Below are 21,759 nucleotides of genomic sequence, written 5' to 3' on the forward strand. Positions count from 1 at the left end.
GTTCAGAGACCGCTCTGTGGTATTTTGGTCTGATAATATGACTGTTGTCGAATGCATTAACAATCAGACAGCACGCTGCAAATGGATCATGAGATTGTTGAAGGAAGTTGTGCTGCTTTGCATGAGACTGAATGTACAGTTCAGGGCGAAACATGTGCCGGGTGTACTGAATCATGCGGCTGATGCACTCTCTCGTTCACATATGCAGGCGTTCAGGGGTTATCTACCTATAGCGGACCTAGCGGCGGCACCATTCCCCGAAGCACTCTGGCTAATCGGTGCCCCGGATTACAAGACCTCGTGGCAGCAAGCTTAGCCCCCAGGACAAGGAAGGCAAACGAAGGAGCGTTTCGTTCCTATTGTGCATTTTTGGGTCCGACAGGGAATCAGAACTGGGGTCAGGAGGATTCCTTCCTAGGGTTCCTGGTAGCACTGCACAGGGGAGGCCGATCAGCGGCAACGGCCAATAGACACAGGGCGGCCATCTCATTCATGGCGCAGGTGCATGGCATCAAAGACCCAACAGGTTCCTTTTTGGCGAAAAAAGCCCTTCGCGGCTGGCAGCGCCTCGAGGGTCGTAAGCAAGACGAGAGGCGCCCGATTGGCTTAGAAAGGTTGTCCCTACTCATGGCGAAACTAGTCACGACATGCTCCTCCCAATTCGAAGCAGTTCTGTTCCCGGCAGCTTTCGCATTAGCGTTCCATGGGGCTATGCAGGTGAGCGAACTGGTCGCAAAGAATAAGAAAGATGTGGAGGGAGGCTTGTGCAGGGATCACATCCTAATTAGGGGTGATTCGATGGTAGTCACGATAGCTAGGTCCAAGACTGACCAGGGAGCTATGGGAAACAGTGTTGTTGTCCAGCGCATGCGAGGGTCCCCCACGTGCCCGATAAGGTGCATTGAGGAATACTTGACACTGAGGGCGGATACATGGGGGGGGGAGTTTGCTGAGGCAAATCGATGCCACCCCACTGACGAGGTTTCAGTTCCAGAGGGTGCTAGCACTGACAATGGCGGCGGCGGGCATGGACCCGTGCGATTTTGGGACCCACTCCTTTAGGATAGGGGCTGCTACTGAGGCTACAGCCAGGGGTCAGAGTGCGGAAGAGGTGAAACAGTTAGGACGATGGTCCTCGAATTGTTTTAAAAGGTATGTGCGATTGCACATGTTGTGAAGTCAAGTTACATGCACTCACGCTTCTTGTCTTCTGTTTGATTTACAGTTTCGCGAGCATATCATGCGGGGCGTAATTTGCAGTCGACCCAGCTCCAGGGGACCAGCGGTCACGGATCACCTGCTGAGGAGAGAGTGGTGTGGGTCGTGGGCCACACATACGTGAGGCGGGCCGGGGACGTTTTCAAAGCAGGTGACGTGACTCACTCAGCTGGGGAATACGGGTACAGAGTGGCCTTCCACGGAAGGGGCGGGCTCTGTATTGACCAGTTCGAATCTTTTGTTGAGGGTCTCTTAGGGCGGCAGAGGTCACCGCCATCTGTAATCATAGTACACCTGGGGGGCAATGACTTGGTGACACTCGGTAGGCGAATATTACTCGAGCGAGTTTTGTCTGCCGTTAGCTGGTTGGCAAAAAGAATCCCGGGGTGCACGATTGCCTGGTCCCACATGATTCCCAGAAGGGTTTGGCGGAGGGGCCTTTCAGTGTCAGCACTGAACCATTCGGTGAAGAAGGTTAACAACAAAATTGGTAGATTGTTTCGCTCTGCGCAGTTGCATAGCATTCCGCATGAATGTATTCGGGGTGATCACATGTATCTGAATGATGGGGTTCACCTGTCCCGGGAGGGGAATGTCTTACTCATAGGAGACTTCATAACATGGCTAAGGGGTTTGAGGAAGCATGACCTTTAGGAGGAGTTTGTGGGGGGGCCGGATAGCCGGTCAACTATCCGGCCTGTGGCGGTAAGGTCATGATCGGTGAACAGTAATTTCAAGGTCCCTAGAGGGGGCAGCCACCCACTATGGATGGGAGCGCCCGGGGGGAGGCGGCCATTGGCCCCTCCCACTGGGATGCAGCACCCACTAAGGATGGGTCGCCTAAGGGGAGACGGCCATAGGCCCCTTCCAGGGGAGGAGGCGGCTATATGCCCCTCCTACGAATTTCCCGGGGCCCGGATATCCGCGACGGCGGATGTGATAGAGAGTGTGGGGTTGGGGGGGAGTCCACGCTGTCCTTCCTACAGATACCTCACACGGGTGCTCGGACGACCTTTAAGATGGCGTCGAGTGGAAATGGGGGCTCCAACAAGACAAGGGAAATTAGAGTTGGCACGGAGGGTACAGTCCTCTGCGCGGCCGCCACTCACACCGTGAGGGCGAGAGTTTTGGTAGTAGGGATCTGACACCGGTTGCGACCTTGCCGTTGGCCCTTAATGCTAGGATGTACAATTTTAATTTAGAATGTATGCATTTGCAGGATGTTAGACTCGGCTAGGAAACCTTTGTATTAGAGATTTGTTAAGGTTAGCCAATGAACATGTCTTCATCGAAATGTAATAAATGAAAATTGTACATGATATGAAACTTTTATTTAATGTTTTAATTTTGTTTCATATTTTAATAAATACGGCCAGGAGGGTGATTCCCTCCCGCCTTCCAAAAGTTCAGAACTGCGTCCGTCTTCCCATCCTTGGGGATTGTGTTGGGAGGGGGTGACAGGCATCCCGGCCATATGAAAAGGGGCGACCACTCGGTACCCCCGAACGTATGGTTGGGTGCACCGATCCTCCCGGGAAACCATTTTGGGCGGGGGGGCGTGTCTCGGCTGGTATGCCCGAAGCGGCGTAGCCGGGGCGCGCCTTTTCCCGCTCAAGAGGGGTTGTCCTAGACACCTACACCGTTGGCCACGCCCAGTAGGCGTACCGGCGGAGGGTACACGCCACCCCTGAAGAGGAATAAAGAGAGCGGGAATCCGAAGAAGCGTCCTCTTGTTCCTGTGCTTGGAAGCTGCACCTACTCGTTGCACGTGAGCCCTCGACGGAACAAGGAGCAATTTTGACCCTCCCACCCGCCCCTGATGGCAATGTTAGTTTTGCAATAAAGTTTTGCTCTGATAACATCTTCTTTCCCTCCGTATAGAAGAAAATGAATGTCTAGTTTAAGGATGTGACTTCTGTCTGTAGGTACTGTTTTTTCTTTAGGAGTAAACAATTGATACAAGTAGACAGGATGATATTTTCTCCCTTAGTAGGTAAACAAATGTCGTATTTATTTTTGGTCGGGGGGTAAGGTCATGATCGGTGAGCAGTAATTTCAAGGTCCCTAGAGGGGGGCGCCACCCACTATGGATGGGAGCGCCTGGGGGGAGGCGGCCATTGGCCCCTCCCACTGGGAGGCGGCACCCACTAAGGATGGGTCGCCTAAGGGGAGACGGCCATAGTCCCCTTCCAGGGGAGGAGGCGGCTATATGCCCCTCCTACGAATTTCCCGGGGCCCGGATATCCGCGACGGTGGATGTGATAGAGAGTGTGCGGTGGGGGGGAGTCCACGCTGTCCTTCCTACTGATACCTCACACGGGTGCTCGGACGACCTTTAAGATGGCGTCGAGCGGAAATGGGGGCCCCCAACAAGACAAGGGAAATTGGAGTTGGCACGGAGGGTACAGTCCTCTGCGCGGCCGCCACTCACACCGTGAGGGCGAGAATTTTGGTAGTAGGCATCTGACACCGGTTGCGACCTTGCCGTTGGCCCTTAATGCTAGGATGTACAATTTTAATTTAGAATGTATGTGTTATATTCATCTATGTCTCCTTTCCCTGTGCCTCACATGGTGTCACTGCCAGAATCCTCAGTGACATCATGGAATGTTGGGGGCTCAGCCTGTGTGTCAACTGGCAGTTGGCGCAGGCAGGCTGAGTGGCCAGGAGGTCACTCCTGGTGGGGTTTTACCTTTCCATCTTGGTAACTTGTTCAACAACTTTACTTGAATAAAGAATACCTGATTATATTCCCGGCTCATGGACTTCTGTTTATAACATTTTTGGCGACGTTTGGTGAACCATAAAAGAACCAACAGCGTGCAAACATGTGGAAGTAAGATGGAACAAGGGAAAGAGAAGAGTCTGTGTTTGAAGTAAATGCCTTGGGAAAAGGTACAAGGTATCAACAAAGACAAGAGTAACTGGAACCATTGAAACTTACAGCTGTGAGGAATAAAAGGAGGAGCTTTAAGAAAGTGAGCATCTTACAGACGGAGAAACGCCTTGCAAAGAAAACCCCACCAGTGTCCGAAGTGATCAGGACACCCTGCTGCCCAAGGCGTTTGACACCGTTGTGAAAAGAGACTCCCGGTAAGCAGCTGTGAATGTGCTTATAGTAGTAAATGGCAGCGCTGTGTGACACTATATGGAGGAGTTTATGACACTTGAGCAGAGCAGAACAATGACCAGCAATTGTGAGCTGAGCGGAACAAAGAGCAGCGATTACTGAATATTGAGCACAAGTGTTGAAAAGCTGTGAATATATATATAATGGATGAACTTTATTCAATTTCAGAAGAGCGCAGAGTTAATTTCAGGAGTGCAAGCAGTGGTAATTGCATTTAAACGGCATTGTTGACAGGAAATAAAAACAGTGTGTGAAGGGAAGCACGAACTGCAGCTCGAGACAATTATTTAAAAAATAAACACTCTGTGTGCAGTGAAGGCGAAAGGCAGCTCAAGCCTGGAAAACACGTTGTATGCAATGGAGCGCAAAAGCAAGGAAGAGCATTCAAATTCTATGTAAACACACTGTGTGTGGTGAAGCGTGAAGGAGAGCACAAGTCTGCCATTTGTAAAGTAAACAACGCGCTTTCAAAGCATGAGATTTATCACAGGCTGGAAAAGATTGAGACAGTGACAAAGAAAAACCTGCAGTCGCTTCTGTAGATGAGCAAAGCAACACGTTTAAAATTTGTGGAAAAGCGGCTGAGGGAAGAGTGCCGTATGAACGGAGCAATTGAAAATGCCTTAAGAATAAAAAGCAAAGACATGCCACAGAGTGTGTACAGTGCCATATGAGCGGAGCAAATGACAATGCCATGAGGGTGAAAAGCAAATAGATACAACCGTTTCTATTTGACGGTGAGAGGAACACATTTGTTATTAAGGGAAAAGCAGATGCACTGACGTTATTTGCGGTTCGAAATTAATTGGAACAACAAAGAGAGTGTATAATTAATTAGTGGAAAAGCAGAGGGTGTGCTTAGAGAGTCTGCTTAGTTTGATACAAGGAGGTGTTGGGAGACTAGAAAATCCTAACAGTTGACATTTAAAAAAAGGAATACAACACGCGCTACTTACTGATTCACGCGCTAATGTTGACAGTCTTCAGTGACGCATAAGTCACTGCTGATACATGTGTTATCAGCGGTGCGTGAGGAGAGCCATCCGGTACTGCGTGCAATGCGTAACGCCATTTTGGAAGAAACTGACATTTGATCTTGTTTGGCTGAACGTAACGGAATCCAGGGGGCATTAAAAGAAGCTTTTCAGTAACATCACAGGTTTTCTTGCAAGTTAAAAAGGGAAGAGTAATTTGCACGCCGATTGCGGAGGGACATCAAGAGAGTGTAATAATGTAAGGAGTTCAAAAGGAAGAACTTTGGAAAGAGAAGCCAAGCACCCAGACAGAACTGGGACAGACAAGTCAAGAACAGGGGGAGAGAGGCAAAGAACCGAGACAGAACAGGGAGAGAGAGGAGAGGCCAAGAACCGGGGAAGAGAGGCCAAAATCAGGGACAAAGAGGCCCAGATAACCAGAACCAGGACAAAGAGCCCTGAGAAAGACAGAGAGCCCAGAACAAGTACAGAGTGCCCAGAACCGGGACAGAGAGCGATATAGAAGTTGTTTTGGGTACCATGTTGCGTTGAATGGATGCGGCAAAGGATGCATATGAAGGTATTTTTTTTTTTTTAAACTAATGCAACATGGATATTGCAGTTGCCATTTAGACAGCTGTTTAAAAGTGGCCTCGGGTGAGAGATCGCTCACCGGAGCACGAAACATTTTCTGGCATTGCTATGCTGGGCATTGAGTGTTTATCTCGTGGGTTGTGTGTGGTTGTTGATGAATTTGTAGCCGATTAATTCAACGTGATGATGCTTTTGTATTTTTGGCTAATGTGTTTTGGAGTGGAGAGGGCCCATGGATGGTGCCTGTGTGTCTTGCGCACTTTGTAATAGTCATTGATTTATGGATAAGAATGTCTATGTTATTTGTCTGGGAGGTGAGTACTTAATAATGGTCAGTTTTGGAGTGGTGAGTGCTCGTACTATTGTATTGGGGTGGTGAGTGCCCAATTGTGTTGGTTTTGGGGTGGTGAGTGCCTCGTACAGTTGAATAGAGTAGTGAGTGCTCTATATTTGTGGTTCAACTTAGTCCGTATTGTATGTTGTTGTCTAGGGTGGTGAGTGTCCTACAGTGTCAGTTATTGTGTAGTAAGTGCCCCGTCAAGTTGTATGGAGGTGCTGAGTGTTATTTTGTATAGTGAGTGCCCTATAGCGAACAGTTTTGGGGTGAGAAACGCCCTGTGCTGTAGGAATTGTTGTTGAAAGTGGTCCGTGTGGAAGGGTGTTATCTAGGGTGGTGAGTGCCCTATAGTGTCAGTTTCTGGTTGGTGAGTGCCTGTAGTGGTCAGTTGTGGGGTAGCGAGTACCCCATGCAAGTGTATTGGGGTGGTGTGTGCCCTATATGTTGTTTAGGTTGATCTGTGTCCTATGTCTAGGGTGGTGAGTAACCTATAGTATTTTGGGTGGTGAGTATCCTATATCTGGTTTAGGTTGATCTGTGTTGAATGTTGTTAGTTTAGGGTGGTGAATGTCCTATAGCGGACAGCTTTGTAGTATTTTGGGTGGTGAGTACCCCATAGTGAACAATTGTCTAGGGTGGTGAGTACACTATAGTTGTTTTGGAGTGGTGAGTGCCCTATAGTAGTTTAATGGGTGGTGAGTGCCCTATAGTGAACAATTGTCTAGGGTGGTGAGTGCCCTAAAGTATTTTGGGTGGTGAGTGCCCTATAGTGAACAATTGTTTAGGGTGGTGCCCTATAGTAGTTTTTGGGTGGTGAGTGCCCTATAGTAGTTTTGGAGTGGTGAGTGCCCTATAATAGTTTTGAGGTGGAGAGTGCCCTGGGCAGTTGTAAGAGGATGGTGAGTGTCCTATATCTGGTTTAGGTTGGTCTGTGTTGTATGTTGATAGTCTAGGGTGGTGAAGTGTTGGAGTGGTGAGCGCCCTGTGCTGTTGTATGTGTTATTTAAGGTGGTCTGAGTTCCATGTTGAAGTCTAGGGTGAAAAGTGCTCTATAGGGTCGGATTTTCAGTGGTGAGTGTCTATAGTGGGCAGTGAGTGCCCCGTGTAGTTGTATTAGGGTAGTAGGTATGTTGTTTAGGTTGGTTGATGTCGTTTGTTGTTTGTCTTGGCTGGTAAGTGCCCTATGGTGTCAGTTTTGGGGTATTGGGTTCCCCTCGAGTTGTATTAGGGTGGTGAGTGCCTTATAGTGTCAATATTTGGGTGGTGAGTGCCCGTGCTGTTGTATTTAAGTGGTGAGTGCCTTATAAGTTGTTGAAGATGGTCTGAGTCATATGTTGTTTGACTAGGGTGGTGAGTGTCATTTAGCGGTCAGTTTTGGCTTCTGGTTTAGTTTGTGATGCGTGGGCGAAATAGTGTGTGGGTTATTTTATTGTGTGGGTGATGTCTGTGCCAAGTGTGTACCCTATTATGTTTTGTTGGCGGAGCAGTTCACAGGGTGATTCATACCCTGTTACAGGTGTGGGGAAGGAGAAGAAACCGAATTAGTCCTCTTGGTGGTTGTGTTGCGTTGTGTTTCCCAAGGGAAGGGGATGGGACTGATTATCTGTGAATCTTGTGTTAATATCTCCTTTTCAGTATAAATGCTTTATTTTCTAAGTATGGTGTGCACAGATGTTGATGTGTACACTGGTGTTGATGTTGTTTATTCTAATTGCTCTTTTATAATTTCCCTAAAGAAAGGAGATGTGTTATATTCATCTATGTCTCCTTTCCCTGTGCCTCACATGGTGTCACTGCCAGAATCCTCAGTGACATCATGGAATGTTGGGGGCTCAGCCTGTGTGTCAACTGGCAGTTGGCGCAGGCAGGCTGAGTGGCCAGGAGGTCACTCCTGGTGGGGTTTTACCTTTCCATCTTGGTAACTTGTTCAACAACTTTACTTGAATAAAGAATACCTGATTATATTCCCGGCTCATGGACTTCTGTTTATAACAGTATGCATTTGCAGGATGTTAGACTCGGCTAGGAAACCTTTGTATTAGAGATTTGTTAAGGTTAGCCAATGAACATGTCTTCATCGAAATGTAATAAATGAAAATTGTACATGATATGAAACTTTTATTTAATGTTTTCATTTTGTTTCATATTTTAATAAATACGGCCGGGAGAGTGACTCCCTCCCGCCTTCCAAAAGTTCAGAACTGCGTCCGTCTTCCCATCCTTGGGGATTGTTTTGGGAGGGGGTAACAGGCATCCCGGCCATACCCCTATACACACTTACTTCCCTTTGCATCCCTACTCTTCACCCCCTACCTTTCTGGGCCAGTCATCGGCAATAGTGCTACTGCCTAAAAAATGCTACATGCTATATCGTGTTTTTCTTGCTGCTGTTACTCATCTGTGTAAATTTTTTCTCCTGCAGCTTTAGAGATATCTGTTCTTCCTCTTTTATTTCTCCAATGCTCATACTCTTTAGGGATCCTGATACTGCCTTTTATTCTACAAATTTCTCCAGTGTCCATTCTTAAAGATCAGTCTCTGTTGTTGCTCCTTTCTTCATTGTTTCTCCTCAAGTGTTTACAGTTTCACATATTCCATGTCACTTGTTCTCATGCTGCCCTCAAGCACTTTCTCTTCTTTTCCAAATAACTCTCTTTAGAAAACATTCCTCACCCACTAGGCTCCTATTCTTTTCTCCTCACTGTCTATAGTCTCCTCTACAGACATTTCTAGCAAATGCTGGCACTCCTATGTTTTTTCTAGTATTTTTATTCTATCTCAGGTTTCTCCTAATCACCTTTTTCCCATCATGTTTTTATCCAAGATCTCCAGTTTCTCCAGTTAATATCCCAGTGCTCTAGTAACTCCCCCTTCTTTAACACTCCCTAATTTCCTTTTCTGATCTTACCCTCTCTTGCTCTTCTTCCCATAGCCTCCAGTTCCTGCTCTACACTATATTGATCCCTCTCTCTTCTCATTTGTTGATAGCCTATTTTCTTCTTATTTTACTTGCAGGTCTCTTGTCTCATTTCTCACACTTTCTCTGCCATCCGCTGAGTGGTGGCCTCCAATCTCAAACACTAATTTCTCAGCTGTCTCCGCTCTCTCTTCTTCTTCCTCTCGATAGTGCATCTCTCTTTAGCTGTCCACGATCTTCTCTCTACTGGTGTATATCTCAATATTATTGTGTCAGCTGACTCCACTGTTTTTCTCCCACCTCCTGATGTTAACAGTCATTATTTCTTATCTCCTCTCCAGGCTCCCCATGGTGCAGCTCGACTCTTCGAGGTATGTTGACCTATATCGATTTGGTTTAGTCAAACCTGGAGGCAGAGTTTTCCAACTCAGCTGTAACTCATGATAGACAGATGTTAGGATTATCTGCTTGTAAATACTTATATAAAGTTCCTACCTACACAGGAATACCCTACAATTGTGGAAAGAAACAGGCATTTATTAGTGAAACAAAGGGAAATTGAAGCATATAATGCTAAATTCACTCCAATTTCAGACTTCATTTATACATTTTTTGCAATGCATTAGGCAGGATAGGAGACGTAAAGTTATGTGAACTTCTAGTTGGCAGCAAACGAGCTGGTGCCTAGCTCTTCTCATTGGAATAATGTTTGACATTGATGACTTAATACATTGGGGTATCGTAGAAAGATAACATCACTAAACTAGTATTTCTGGCTTGTCTTTTTCTATTTTTATTTAATATATTGGTGCACGGCATAAATACATCATCATAACTCAAAAATACATCAAAATACAAATGGAAAATGGCTCATTTCATCCAAAGCGAAGACCATAATATACTTTATATACAAAACATATATAATAATAATTATAATCTCATTGAAATTAAAATGGCATTCTCAATCTTCATAGTAATCTGAAAAAGCCCCCCAGATTTTCAGTCCGATTTTTTTCCTTTTCCTAGACCCCACTCCAATTTGTATAACTTATACACTCGTGCTCGCCATTGCTGAAATAGTGGTGGATTTTCCTGGAGCCATTTTGTGGCAATATATATTCGTGCTACAGTCATTGTAAAGAAAATGAAATAACGAAAACGATATAGTCTATCAGCAGGGTTATCATTAGGAATTTTCCCCAGCACCAACATAGAGGGAGTAATCATCAGGCGAACATTAAGCACTAAAGACATACATTTTTCGATGTCTTCTATAAACCCCCCCAATCTGGGACAGGAAAAGAAAATATGTAAACTATCTGCATGATAAGCTTTACACCGAAAGCATTTTCCATCAAAACCCTCTCCCCATTTTGACATTTGGTGGGGTGTATAATATAAATCAAATAGGGTTTTGAAAAACTGTGCCTTTAAATTAACCGACATTAAAACTTCTTTGGAGAGCGAGATGAGATCTTCTATATCTACCTCAGTATCCCCTAAAGTATTGCCCAATTTTAGCCTTATTTTCTCCATATCATCTGGTTTATCCTCCACAAGCATTCTGTACAAATTGCCAATCTTCACCTGGCGACTCATTCCCTCAACAACTTGGTGCTTTTGTAAACTTAATTTTTGTTTAATAAGAAAATCTCTAATTTGTAGAAATTTAAAAAAATAGCTTCTGGGTAAGCCAAACTGCTCACTTAATTCCACAAATGATTTACACTTGCCATCCGCCAAAAAAAATCCCCCAACAAAGTCACCCCCTTATTTTGCCATTTCAAGGCCATTCCATCCAGGAATATAGTAGGCAATAATCTTGATCTGGTAAAGGGAGTGTAATAGGCCAACTTCCCAATTCCAATTGTGCAAGTCAGCCATTTCCAAGTCTTATAGGCGCCTATTAATACTTTGAATCGAGTTCGCTTGTAATAACTGCCATCTATTTCAATAAAAAAGCTTTGTCTCACATGTGGCCCTATCAAAATCTCAAATATTGATGGGTGATTATAAATGAACTCCGTTGATTCCCCTATGGTCAAGACTCTCATTCTTAATAAAAAACAAACTGTATAATAAAGAAAAAAATCTGGTACTCCTAACCCTCCCCTTTCGAATGGTAGCATCAAAAATTTCATGGCCCGTCTTGGTTTCCCAGGGCTCCAGATACATTTTCCACATAATGATTGTAAGGCCTGTAACTTGGGTTTTGGAAATTCCAAGGGTATTGACCGAAACAAATATAGCACTTTAGATAAGACATTCATTTTTATGACATTCGTCCGTCCAATGATGGTCAAGTATAAACGTTCCCATCTCTCAAGAGAAACCTTAATTTTATCATATACATTATTCCAATTCACATCAACCAGTTCAGACACATTAGTCTTGATCAATATCCCAAGGTAAATAACCTCCCCCACCACTCTCTCATCCTCCCAAAATATGGCTTCCTAACATAAAATCTGAGTCTTTGACGTATTGAGTTTATAACCAGTTATAGTTCCAAATTCTTTCGCCAGCCTCTCAATCTCTAAAATAGCAGTGTCTGGCCTGTCTGTAACCACTGCGATATCATCCGCATAAGCGAACACAGAAAAACAAAAATCAGATACTATAAAGGGAGGAATTAAGGGATTCTGCCTAAGTTGTTCTACAAACGGGTTGATGTACAAAGCAAATAGTAACGGAGAGCATGGACAACCTTGGTGAGTCCCTCTAGTAATATTAAAAGAATCAGAAAGTGCTCCCATGGCCGAAATTTTAGCAGTAGGTTTGACATATAAAGATTTAATACCCTTAATGTATTGGTGTCCAAAACCCATTTTATCCATTAATTTCCACAAATAATCCCAACAGACCCGGTCAAATGCTTTTTCTGCGTCTAACAGAAAAAGCGCTAACTTCTGTTTATTTACAGCCGCCATATCGAACAATTTAATTACTTTATTGATATGATCCACAGTTCCTCTTTTAGGGATAATCTCATGTTGATGTCGAGAAACTAGAGATGATACCACTTTGGATAATCAGTTGGCCAAAATCTTTGAATAGATCTTACTATCCACATTCAATAAAGATATTGGACGATAAGCTCCGACATTATCCGCAGGATTACCTTTTTTACAAAATACCGCAATTGTTGCATCAGACCATGTAATGGGTGGGTTTCCCTGCTGAGCTTCGAGTATTACATGGAGCAATTCATCCTTTAAAATATTGAAAAACATTTTATATACTTCAGCAGGTATTCTATCTGGTCCAGCGGCCTTACCAACTGCAAGACTCTTCACTGCTATCTCTAGCTCTAGCATAGTTATTGGTAAATCCAATTCGTCTGCCATTAGGGGTTCTAAAACTTTCAAACCTGCCTCCATTCTGTCACACATTGCATATTAGTATCTAAACTATCATCTTTTGAATAAAGTTCAGCATAAAAACTTTGAAATATTCGGAGAATACATTCCGGTTCTGAGTGCGATTTACCCTGAGCGTCTTTCATTGAACTGATATTCAGGGCTGTCTGCTTCATTTGTAGTCTTGTCGCCAGTCTTTTACCTATTTTTTCACCAAATTCATAGTTTAGCATTTTGGATGTTAAATATCTCCTTGCGATTTCCGTATCCCACAAGCCAAGAATATTAACTCTAGCCTTTGCCACCTCATTTTCAACCTCACAAAGCTCTTATTTACCCTGAACAACTTCCCTAGTTAACAGAATCTCTGCTTTAGCCAGCAGCTCATATAGTTTATCAAGTATTTTTTTAAATCTTTTACGTTGCCAGGATGAGAAACTAATGCACTCTCCCCGGAAGCCCGCCTTAAAAGTATCCCAGACTATACCAGTATTGGCCGTGCCATTATTATTAAAAAAAAAAATTGGATCCAACTTTGCATATGTGTATTAAATTCTTCATTCAGCCCTAATTTCCGATCATAAGAAAAAATAGATGGTGCTGCCCTCTTCGTTTGACTCGGTATTTCAATCATTATGGGAGAATGATCAGAGGTAATTCTAGGATAAGTTCTTATATTAGTCCCTTCCAGCAAATTTTCTGGGGCAAAAAAATAATCTAGTCTGACTAATTTTTTATGGAGATGTGAATAAAAGGTAAATCCATTATCCCCCTCACAAAGCTTTCCCCATACGTCAATTAAGCCTTGATCTTGTAGTAAATTAACAAGAGCTTTGTACACTCTCGGTTTGCGGCCTTTATAGTTACCATACCGCTCCAGTACAGCATTATTCAACAAATTTATATTGATATCCCCACAAATCACTATCGGCTGTGGAAAATTAACTAATTCCAAATTAATTTCAATCAGCGGGGCAGGGTCATCCAAGTTAGCCCCATAAACAGTAGCCAATGTTACCTGCCTGCCCCCACTTTTACACTCTACGATAGCCCAACGCCCATTTTTGTCCACAGCCTTCCGACTAACAGTTGTAGAATTGTCTTTAATTAATATAGCTACCCCCCTTATCATACTAGTCTGTCTAGAAGCAGCAACTAATATAAATCCCAAATCTTTTAGTACCTCTCTTTTTGACCACGGAATGTGAGTTTCCTGAATATATACGACATCAGGTTGTATATATTTCAATTCTGCAGCAATTTTCTGTCTTTTCATCGGATTATTCAATCCACATACATTCATTGAGCAGATTCTTAACCATTTTCCCGCCATTTTAATTCAAAATGTCCACCCATAGCTTTGCCAATCTGTCTACCACCCTTTCTCCCATAAACAAAAACAAAAATAAGTAAAGCAGAACACTTCTTTTCAAGTAGCCTTGTTTCCATGTATTTTGCCGTGAACTCTTTTTTTCCCCTATTTCGCACCCCCCCAGTGTCCCCTTTCCCCACCCTTCCCCACCCTGCCCTTCTTCCTTGATAGAGGCTTTAGGACTTATGGTCCTGTGATGCAAGTTTGCCCAACAGCCCCCTGCCGTCCCCCTACAGGGCTTTACCATTATTCTTAATAAAACATAACCCCCCTATTCTGATGAAAACTCCTGAGCAAACTTATATATCAAAATTGAACATAGAACAATTCAATTCAATATCTCTCTGCAATTACAATTACAATTACAATGTCAACAAACATTCTTTGGCAGCAATTTCAGTCATAAAAAATCTAGTGAGATCCTTGTGAATGACTTTAAGCTTAGCAGGAAACATTAGATATGCCTGCGCACATTTCCCTTGAAATTGTGATATAAGCTGTCTTAGCTGCCATCTAGTCTCAACTGATTGTTTGCAGAGATCAGGTCTAACAAAAAATTCACAACCGAAAGCCTTACATTTCTTATCAGGACGCGCTTTCATAAATAATTCCTCGCGAGCCTGAAAACTATTGAAAGCCGCTATTATAGCTCGTGGTTTCTGATCTCGTGTATTACCTCTGAAAGGGAATCTGTGGGCCCTTTCCACCTCCCGGTCCCAATCCCATTTCTCAACCTCTGGCATTGCTTCTTTCAAGAGTGAGACTATAAAACCACGAGTATCAGACCCTTCTTTCCCCTCCTCAATCTGCAAAAATCTCAAATTATTTCTCCGGGACCTATTCTCAATGTCTACAAGCTTCCAGTTAACATCTTCCTTGGTGGCCATGTGCGTTTCTATAGTCTTTCATTGTTGCGCCACCTCATCTTCTAATGAAGAAATGCGTAATTCAGCCTCTGTAGCCCTAGTCAAAAATTCTGTATGTGATTTTACCAGCCTCCTCACGGAATTTTGCAGCTTTTTACAAGAATTCTGTACCCTCAGACTGTCCTCGCGCGTTTCCTCTCTATGCTGCATCATGGTTTGGTAAATCAATCCCAAGGAAATATCCTCCATTTCTAAATCCAGATCAATGGGTCCAGCCTCCGCATTCAAAGCCTCTTCTTTCTCTTTCTCTTTGCCACTTATATCCAAACAAATCCTGCGAACAGTACCAGGCTCTGTCCCATCATTCTCCATGACTTCATTCAGGCTACTGTGCACACTTCCTTCCTCTAAGCAACCATCCTCCGTTCTTATACGTGTCGCATATAATTCCGCTAAATCCTCGTCGGAGGACATAGAATGCTCTGAGAGGGAAAAGAAATCCATCGAATCACTCTCCCCCAGTAAGTATTGCTGGGTCAGCATTACTGAATGAATCCACTTCACCTCCCCTCTGCATAGTAGAAGTAGTGGGAGCACTATCATCAGACTGAGGGAAGCTATTAGACGTATTTAACGATGGAGGTAAAGCCAGTGATGTGCCCTCTGAGGTAATAGTGCTGTTTGAACTCACAGCTATACTAAGCTCATTTCTGTTCTCCCTTTGTCCTAAGCCAGGGGTGGAGACAGGGGTTAAAGCAGGGATTACTTGCGCTGACACAGTCTTTTGTACACCCTCTGCTCCTGACCCCCGACCGCTTTTTGTGGCTTTAACTTCCCTACATCCTTAGTTTTAGTTACCGAAACATGTCTGCGTACAAACAGCCTCCCCCTCCCTGTCCAATAGCGCATCAACTTCTGCATTACTACTCACAGTGGGAGGGGGAATAGCGGTTGAAGCTGGCGCCGGCGCTGTTCTTGATGTGGGAGTAACTAATTATGTAGTTGATGTTGGCGCCATCTCCACTCCATTTAGATTCTCCGTGGCAACCCCCTGGCCCGGGCTCTCCTACCTTTCGGCCCAATCTCTGCAATCGGTACTGCAACCGGCGCCGACCGTTGACTGCTCGGCTCCCTCTCTGGGCTGCCTTGCTTCACTCGCAGGCGGCGCGCGTTCCAGGTGTGGTGAGTCAGAAGCCGGATCAGGTGCTGCCAAAAAGACGCCCACGTCCGGCGTGCCGAGTCCAGGTCAGTATCTCCGCCGCAGCTTGTAAAACGGTCATGGAAGAGTAAAGATCCCACTATTGACGAACTCGTTGGCTCTGTATAACTGTTCACTTTTAGCTCGCTTCAGTTCCGTTCTTCACCATAAATCCTTTGACCCTGAGAGGTCCAGCAGGAGCAGCAAACTCACGGGTTCAACGCGGTCGCCATCTTGCCTCCAGTATTTCTGGCTTGTCTATGCCAACTTCAAAACACGGCTACACTTACTTGAACAGTATTCAGGCAGAATGTGTAGAGCACACCGTTGAAATACAAGATGGCAGTACATTTAAGATGTGTGCTCTTGTTCCATATGCAAAGCTTTAGCAGGTATGAAAACAGTTTCACATAAGCCTTGTATCCAATGAGATGGTGGGCATTTTATGCTGTCTATTTAGGGCCAGGTTACGAGTTTGATGGTGCGGTGGCGGGTCCGCTCTACAGATACACCTCTAAACCCGTTTGAGAACCGCCCGGCAAATAGTGACTTTTTTTGTCTTTGGTGGGCGGTTCCTTTGCCGTTCACACAGCAGTGCCTATATAAAAGGAACATCAATTGGAATATCAAAGGAAGTTCCAGCATTTCATGAACTCGAAAGGGCAAGCCATGCTGGAACTTCTTTGCATGCACACAGGGGGGCACATGTTGTGCCCCCCTGTGTGCATCCACAAGGCATGAGGCACGAGGGGGCCCTGCAGGACCCTCTTACTTGCATCTCCACCACCGTATAAATAGAGGAAAGAGCACCATAAAATAAGTGGCAGAGATAAAACTTGTAAAATGCTTGGCAGGACCACAACTGAGTTGGATACATATGAGACTGAGGACATGGGTTGTAAGGAGAAATGGATCAACTGCAGCGCTGCCCTAAAATTAAAAGCACTTTTAAAAGCCATGGGCCTCATTTATGAGGCTGAGCAGCCCTTTTACGCCGCCGGTGTGTCATTTTTTGTGACGCACCTGTGGTGTAAAAAATGCGCCATATTTACAAAGTGACGCATCTAGGTAGATGCGTCTGTGTCATTTTTAGGACGCCGTTGCGTCAAAATCTTTCGCCTGCCTCACAGCAGGCGTAAGACTGATGCAGGCCCTTTCACATCGGGCTTGCCCCATGTGAAAAGAAGTATTGCTGGAGTTGCGTCACTTTTGTGACACACTCCAGCAATGCATCACTTTTGCGCTTACAGATACGTCAAAATACTGACGTATCTGTAACTCCTTGCAACATGATGGGTCATACATTAAATATGACGCATCAGGAATGTTGCAAGGAGTGCGCACTGAGAAGTGACGCATCGCTGCTTTCACGCAGCGATGCCTCAATTCTCATAAATGAGGCCCCATATACCTCTGTTTTGAAAAGGAGCAGATGTGTCTAGCCTGAATCATGTAACTGGAGTGCTTGTCCAGAATAGCTCTATGGGTCCTGTTTCAAACAAGTGGACGCTTTAAACTGTGTATGCCCAAAGGAGAGGCACAGCCTACAGACACATGCAGTACAAGGAAACAATGGTCCTAGTGTAAACAGACTTGAATTTAACATTTAAAGCTTAACAACACTTGTTAAGTCAAATGAATCCAATAGTGATCATGTTAAACATTTTATTTCATGTTAAAAAATAGGTCCTTATGTTCAGAACCATCACAATTCTTAAATACAATCGTGAGAAGGTGCCCCAGAGGGAGGGAGGGAAGAGAGCAGCAATGTGCAAATGTGAAGGTAAGTGAGAGAGGGAGAGCAGTGAAGAATATATACATCCAATTCTTAAAAAGCCAATGCGACCTTATCAAAGGCAACCCTATTTTCAAAATCTTAATATAAGAGAACACAGCTAAGTAGGGAAAATTTAGTATAGCGAAGAGGTAAAAATGACTATTCCCACTCCAGTGAGTGCAACAGTAGGGAAAGCGTTGGATAGCGTAGGGGTAAAAATTACTATTCCCACTCCAGTGAGTGCAACAGAAGGGAAAGTATTGGCTAGCAGAAAAACAAAAATGACTAATAATATTATACCAATTAAAAATTTATAGATACATTCCTTAAAATAAATAAATAAGATTTAACAAATATACCATTACATATATTAAACATATAAAAATAAGACATGTTATAATGGTAATTACATCAAATAAAAACCTACAAATATGATATTAAATAATATAACAAATACATTTATAAACACTATTTATTTTAAATACACAAATATTCACAAACAAACAAATTATTAAAAACATAACTGAATTTATTTTATTTCCTACCACCATTTCCACTCCAGTGAGTGCAACTTTAGGGAAAGTATTGGATACAGGAGGGGTAAAAATTACTATTCCCTCTCCAGTAAGTGCGACATGAGGAAAAATATTGGATAGCTAAGGGGTAAAAATTACTATTCCCACTCCAGTGAGTGGAAACAGTAGGAAAAGTGCTGGATAGCGGAAGGGTAAACATTTCTATTCTCACTTCAGTGATTGCAACAGTAAGGAACGTATTGGATAGCAGAGGGGTACAAATTACCATTACCACTCCAGTGAGTGCAACAGTAGGGAAAGTATTGGATAGCAGAGGGGTAACAATTACTATTCCCGCTCCAATTAGTGCAACAGAAGGGAAAGTATTGGATAGCGGAGGGGTACAAATTACTATTCCAACTCCAGTGAGTGCAACAGTACGGGAAGCATTGGATAGCGGAGGGGTACACATTACTAGTCCCACTCCAGTGAGTGAAACAGTAGGGAAAGTATTAGATAGCAGAAAATCAAAAATTACTAATAACATTATAACATAAAAAAACCCTGATAAATATATATATATATTCTTAAAAATAAATAAATAATATTTAAAAAGTATTCCATTAAATATATTAAATATATAAACATAAAACATATTATAATCTTAATTACATATAATAAAAACCTACAAATAAGATATTAAAAAATATGATAAATACACGTGTAAACAATATTTATTTAAAATAATTAAATATTCACAAACAAACAAATTATTAAGAACTTAAATGTGATTATTTTATTTCCTACCCTATAACACCACACCAATAAAAAAGATATCAACATTTTTATTAAAATGTATTTCCATAATTAGCGTAATTAATAATACATTTAAAATATATTATTATAAAAAAAGATAATAAACATTCATTGATTACACAGTCCTTAACACTATAACACAACACACACCTACAATTAATTACACAATTATGATTAATAATTGCTAATTAATTAATTTGAATTAATTAAATAATTCATCAATAAAAAATTTATTACTTGCCACCCTTCCCAAAATTTATACCTACACAACAAACCTTTGAAATTAATTGTACAGTTATGAATACTAATTACTAATTAATTAATTTAAAATAATTAACAAATAATTATTGATTCATCAATAAAAAATAAATTACTTCCCACACTTCCTACCATTTATACCTATAAACACCACAACACATACCTAAAATAATTACACTATTACCATAATTAATTACTAAATACATAATTTAAATAATAACAGCTAATTAATAAGGCATCAATAAAATGTAAATTACCTCCCACCCTTCCTACTATTTACACCTATAAACACCACAACACACACCTTTGGGCTGCATTTGCAAGCAACCTCATTCCGGGGGCTGCTACTGGCTCACCACAATCCTATGGGTGAGCCTCGATCAGAAGGATTGTGGCACCCGTAAGCGACATCGTCGCAGGGTGTTGATTCGGCGCTGGGCTCTTCACTTACCTTTACTGAGGGAATTGAGCTTACTTACTTTTTCTCCTTTAGGGCATATGCTTAAATTTAGTGGGTGGCCCAGTCTGATCTGAAGTCATAGTTAGAGGCTGAAGCATGGGGAGAGTCCCTGCGCTGCAAGGACTTAGATTACGACAGTATACCCTTTACCAGATCAGAGTCAGAAGCGGGTGGGAGTGCGGCCTGGGAACTGACACACACGGGCAACAAGGGTGCCTCTGCCTTGTCCTGAAGAGGCCAGAGGTTGTGCACCTGGACACCCTTGGGACACCACAGACAGCCATGTGCAGCACACAGCCAGGCATCCCTGGACACACCTGTGGTGGACTAGTTGCCTGTCTGTACCCCACCGAGGTGGGAGGTGAAAGGCCAGGTAAGTCAGTGGTGTACCTTTGTGTCAGGACTAGGGGTTGGGATCCTGTGATGGTTGATAATGTGTCTGACCTTAAAGGGGATGCAGGGAGTCAAGATACTCTGTGGTGGCACCAGTTATGCCCTGGGAGAGCAGAGGTGCGATTGATGATCAAGCAAACCACAGACTGGTATAGCCCTGGGGAGATCCCGGAGCCACTCGATATTTATTTATTTATTTATTTATAGTGTTTTATATAGCGCGAACAAGACCCGTGGGTATCAGAGCGCTTAACATAGACGATTACAGATTGACATTATAGTAGCAATTATAACAACAAAACAAAACAGGTGAGGTAGATGGTGATATACTATCTAGGGCGATTTAGATAAATAAATTCTTAGCGCCTGTGCCATAGCATTAAGAGGTGCATAACGTAAAGCTTGAGTCATAGTCAAATATTCGGCTCGGTGAGGTAGGGTTACATAGTATTGTAAGTACAATTATCTAGGTAGTTAGCACTGAGAGTAGAGATAGTTTAGATAGTAGCGAGGATCGTAAAGATAAACAAAGTAAGGTATAGGTAGTATCTTTCAGGTGGGAGATACAGTGTAGAGATCATATAAATATGAGGTAGCAGTAAGGTGTACAGCCGGTGTTTGCGCGGTAATCAGTCCTTTGTCTTGTCGATCTTCAGATTATTCAAGATGAGTCTGATCCTCTTTTGGCATAAATGTTCACACCAGTAGTCTGTAGGGATCTTTATGTAGGGTATATACTCATCATGTGGTTCTTCAGTTCCCGTTTAAATGTTGCAGTGTTTTTAATCTTCCTGATGTTAGGAGGGATTGAGTTCCAGACTCTGGGGGCGGCTCCGGAGAATGCTCGGTCATATGTCTTTTTCTTTCGGAAGAAGGCCGGCTTCAATAGCAACTCTTTAGCGCTTCTGGTTGGTCTGTTACCTCCCGATAGTTTAATTTTCTTGGCTAGATATCTAGGCGTGTTGAAGTGGATCGCTTTGTGGGAAATACAGGCTATCTTCATTTTGATTCTAGCTTCATAAGGTAGCCAGTTTAGTGCCTTCAGGTGAGGAGATATGTGGTCGAATTTCCTGGTTCCCGTGATGAGTCTTGCCGCTGCGTTGAGACAGGCCTTTAAGGGTGCCGTCGATGTTTTCGGTAGGCCAGCTAACGTGGTGCAGCCATATTCGATCCTTGAAATAACTAGCGATTGGATGGCAAGTTTTAGATCCGCTTCTGAGATAAAGGGTTTCAGTTTTCTTAGATAGTTCAAGTGGAAGCGGGCGCTCTTAGCCATTGAGTTGATGTGTTCTTTCATGTCGAGGTTCTCATCTAATGTAATTCCTAGTGATTTGGCTGAGTTAACTAGGGTCGGAGTGCAGTTGAGCGCAGTCACCAATTTAGCCCATTCCTTTACCTCTGGTTGACTCCTTGTCGGTGAGATTAACAGGAATTCTGTTTTGTTGGCATTAAGTTTCAGATGGTTGGTTGTTAGCCATTGCAGCGCTTTCTTTAGAGTTGCATTCAGTAGGTCCATGTCGTCACTGCAGGTGATCTTCATATATATTTGCGTGTCGTCTGCATACATATGGTAGG

General features: G+C 43.3%; 1 protein-coding gene across 1 annotated transcript in view; it reads left to right on the top strand.

The window, feature by feature from the left end:
• Positions 1-21,759, top strand: part of LOC147740928 (uncharacterized) — a 272,292-nt gene that overhangs the window by 14,994 nt on the left and 235,539 nt on the right. Inside the window, exon 2 of the mRNA XM_086936071.1 lies at positions 9,512-9,541. Coding sequence (XP_086792197.1) covers positions 9,512-9,541 — 30 coding nt within the window. The remainder of the gene's footprint in view (positions 1-9,511; positions 9,542-21,759) is intronic.

Source organism: Lissotriton vulgaris, chromosome 1_1 (genome assembly GCF_964263255.1).
Source record: "Lissotriton vulgaris chromosome 1_1, aLisVul1.2, whole genome shotgun sequence".
In the NCBI taxonomy this organism is placed as follows: domain Eukaryota; kingdom Metazoa; phylum Chordata; class Amphibia; order Caudata; family Salamandridae; genus Lissotriton; species Lissotriton vulgaris.